Source organism: Gavialis gangeticus, unplaced genomic scaffold (assembly GCF_001723915.1).
Source record: "Gavialis gangeticus isolate Ggan-Ray unplaced genomic scaffold, GavGan_comp1, whole genome shotgun sequence".
In the NCBI taxonomy this organism is placed as follows: Eukaryota; Metazoa; Chordata; order Crocodylia; family Gavialidae; genus Gavialis; species Gavialis gangeticus.
In genome coordinates, this window is record NW_017728998.1 from 22,553,612 (window position 1) to 22,557,856 (window position 4,245).

Here is a 4,245-nt window from a genome sequence, read left to right on the forward strand (position 1 = left end):
TTCGTTTTTTGGCAGAGCCTGTCCACCTCTCCCGCAGCTGGGGGGCAGGCTTTGAGCTGTGGGGGGGCCCCAGTTTTTCCCTCCATAGCAGCAGCAGCCTCTGGGGCCACCCAGGTGGGTAATTAGTGGTTGGATGATGCCCTAGCTCAGAGGCAGCACCCAGTCCAATTCAACTCTTCCCCGAGCATGAACTGGGACAGCATCTAGCCTGTTAGCAGCCTGCCCAGGTGGCCCCAGGGGGTGCTGCCACTGCAGAGTGGAAGGACCTGGGGCCCCCATAGCTCAGAGGCTGCTCAGCCCACCAGCGGCTTGCCCCACCCCCCACCCCTGGCTGCAGAAGACTCTGTGAGACAAAAAAAAAAAGGATCAGGCCCCTTGCCGTTTCTGCCTTCAGCAGCAGGCAGCGGGGTGGGGGGAAGGGAAATCGAGCTGTCAAAAGGCTGCAATGTTACAAATTGCTACATTACAAACTAAATTACATGCAGATGTGGTTTAGTTTGCAATGTAACACTCATTTAAATCATACAAAAACCCTGCATGTGTACACCTTGATGCAATTAAACCAAAAAACGGGCATATTTTGTCAGGTGTACAAGTGTCAATGCCTTTAAACCCACTGTCTGCTAAATTCTGATCTACTGTACATGAGGTCAGTTGGTGATATGTAAGGAGGAACATAATCCAGGTTATGTGCTTCAAGTTCTGCTGGCTCTACAGTATTAGGAAAAGCAGAAAAACTATCCCAATATTTCAATCCAATAAAAAATACCACTTGTAAGAATTCTTACTTCTCTCATTTTCCAGACCATTACGAGAACATCACCTGAACACTACTGTAATAAAGTAATACATATAGCATAAGTATGTTATTTTATTATACATTACATTAATACAAACATTGAATTAAAATAAATCATTTATTTACCTTAATAAAGTTATTTACAAGAAGTGTCAAACATAATACCAAGAGTACATGGAGGAAAAGCTTCCCCAGCCTATTTAACAAGCCTCCAGTTTTTAGGTTTCTCTAGAAATTAAAAAAAAAGATTAGTACTTCATTACTTAAAACAAAAGGATTTGCATATATTTGAAAAAAGAGTAAAACAGACTCCTTGAAATGTATTTGTTTGTTAAATGTAATGCTATAACTGCATTAACCTAATGCAAGCAATTAAAGTTCAGCTTTATGTCCAGAACAGTGTAAATTTCTTTATAGCAGGGCCGTCCAACTTCTAAGCTTGGTGGGGACCACACCAGCAGAGGCCGCATACCATGCAGGCTATACTAGGCAAGGCATGGACCACCTGGCTGCATGCTGCAAATCTACTCCCCCCAGCCCCCTCCACAGCTGAGCTGCACTGCAAGACCATGCAAGCACCCCCCCCACACACATACACTACTGCACTGTTTACTCCCCTACAACAGCACTGGGCAGCACCCCTTCTTCCCCCTCCCCGCCCCAGGCTGCACCAGGTGGGAGGCAGGAAACAGAAGCCAGAGGAGGGAGAGGGAACCCATAGACTCCAGCTGTTGTTGCAGCCAGAGAAATGGGGAAAACAGCAGCCAGGCAGGGTCTGAGTGTTGCAACTTAACTTGAGGTCCTCATGCAGTTCACAAGCTGCCAGCTGAACAGCTACTATATATGATCAAAGGTGCACTCCGAAGTAGTCTCATTGTACTTATGTAGTCACCAGACCCTGGTGGAAAGCTATAGTTGCAGTTCTGACCTCAGAGATAACATGTACTCTTTTGGGCACTGCTAGGAGAGCAGTGTTTTGTTAATGTGCCATTGAGGAGGCTAAGATCTACCCGTACATGAATCTACCAGGTCACTTCTCAGTGATTTCCCAGTTTAAAAACCCAACTTTAAGAACGGTCCCACTCCTGTTCACAATCAAATCTTGGATAGCTTCAGCCATAGCTTAATTAGATAAACATAGTACTGGTATCGCACTGCCATGCAAGGCCAAAAATGTTCTTCATGTCATGGACTCAAATCAGTGACTCATCTCATCTGGCTTCACCAATAGTTACTAATATCTGATGTTTCATGGGAAAGTAAAAAAGCACTTATAAAACAGTAACCAAATGTAGAAATGGAAGAAAACAATCCTGACCCCTGAAGCAAATCAGTGAATGCCCATAATATTGTTTCACATAAGCTTGCTTCTGTGAAAGTTTCTGCTGGAGAGAATAGTTGGGTCCAAGCAAAGTAACTGTATACACACACACACACAAATTCTCTTGTGGGATCAGGACATTAACTTTACACAGCTATGCATATTAACAATGGCTGTAGCATTTGAAAAGTCCTGATCTGTCCAAAGAGTTATGCTACAACTAGTCAACTAACAGTTAATTTACTGTCACTGAGGAACCGATGATTTAATGTATTTACTCCAACAGAATTTTTTTCAACGTTGTAGTCTGCTGAGGCTGCCAAGGGAGACTCCATGGAAAACTAAGAGTGCTTTTAAATAATTTTTCATACTGTTTGTTCACTATTTATAAAAACAAAACAAACAAAAACAGTTTTGGATCACGTACCTGAATTGTTCTTGCTAGCAAGACAGAAACATTAAAACTTATAACTAATGATCCAAGAATCATGGAATTAAAGAACTGTAGAATACAGACCAGTAGTAAGCCAGTTACTTGTATAATATAGAGCATCATGACCTGCAACGAGATGTTATGTTTGCCAGAATTTCAAAAAATATTTAATATTTGATTAAAGCAAAGATCTATCAATTACTTTTAAAACTTTTACACTATGGCATCTACCACTAAAAATTAAAACACTCACTGACAGAACCTTATTTTGTAGAATATTTGTATGTATGAGAATTAACATAGTTAATAGTATTTTATGCTTTTGCTATGAATTTTTGGTGCCACAATGAACACCAGCAGAGCTAGGAAAAATTGACTACATAGCATCTTAGGGAAGTTTTAAAAAAAAATCTAAGTTCTTCCACAACCTCTGTGAAGTATTTTTCTGTCCCAAAACTTGCAATCACAAATATTTAATAATTTCAAGCTAACAAATATTTTAGTTGCTTTGCATAAAATGGTCGACATTTTATCAGAATTATAGTAGGCAATTCTCATGGATGCTCAAATGGATATTCATGTTAGAAAACAAGTTACAGCAAAAGCTTTGTTATCCAGCACCCATGGGGAATGGGGGGCACCAGATAACCAAATATGCTGGTTACCTGAGAGGCCCGAACAGGTGTCTTTGCCTGTTTGGGCTGCTGCCCCTCCCGTCGCGCCAGTGTGCCAAGGAACAGGGAGGGGGGCCCTGGGCATAATGGGAACAGGCTGCTATTATGTTCTGGGCCGTGGGGGCTTGGCGAAACTGGAAGTGCCACGGTAGGCACTTCCGTTTTCTCTTTTGCCGCGTTGACTGGCATGCCGGTTAATAGAGTTTGTAAGGTGCCAGATAACGCGACTTTTGCTGTATTTTGCAAGATGCTATATGCAGCATTTAATAATTAATATTTTTACATTGTATATAGTAAATACAGAGCATAGTCTGATTACCACACTGGCCCAAAATACTAATCACCCTGGGACAACACTCTATGCAAAGTTCATTTTAAATGAGTTTGTATTTAGGATAAAATGACTGCCGAGCTGTAGTAGCTGCTGAGGTGTATCTATTACTACCCTGAGTTTATCTGCAGATGTAAATAAGAATGTGAATTAGCCTTGAATTCAAGAGTTTTAAGAGAGAAATAGTTTTTCTTTTTCATCCACATGATGATGTTTAGCATAAATTAACAACATTGCTTTAAAATTTAGGCCATCACCCTCTTAACTTTGAAACTGATAGCAGATGATTATTCTTTGTGCACTGGAATACTATACAGTATAGTATGCTATAAAATATATACTATTTTAAGTATACAATAATCATATTCAAAAACAGTCTGTAGGTAGGGATCATTCTACTGTCAACTTTGCAGTGCTTAGAAGGTGTATTGAGACTATCTCAATAGAACTAGAGACTTCTGACAACCAATAAAGGGAAAATATTTTATTTTATTAAAATATGTTTTGTTCTATTCTGTACTTAAACAATCATTCAACTAACAAATTCCAGTTTTTCCTCCTTATAACAACTGTTTTTTTTTAGTTCAGCAACCCAATGATGGCTGCTGTTGTATGGTAAACTCAGATGTCTCAGGGGTATAACTTGTCTTGCTTGTTGCCGCAACAGCAATCTGGTCCATTCTGTTC

General features: G+C 40.4%; 1 protein-coding gene across 2 annotated transcripts in view; it reads right to left on the reverse strand.

Moving 5' to 3' along the window:
- Positions 1 to 4,245, reverse strand: part of DPY19L3 (dpy-19 like 3 (C. elegans)) — an 82,603-nt gene that overhangs the window by 43,620 nt on the left and 34,738 nt on the right. For both annotated transcript variants that reach the window (XM_019505620.1, XM_019505619.1), the window contains exons 9-10: positions 2,548 to 2,679; positions 926 to 1,027 (exon numbers count right to left, since the gene is read on the reverse strand). In XM_019505620.1, the coding sequence (XP_019361165.1) occupies positions 926 to 1,027; positions 2,548 to 2,679 (234 nt within the window). The remainder of the gene's footprint in view (positions 1 to 925; positions 1,028 to 2,547; positions 2,680 to 4,245) is intronic.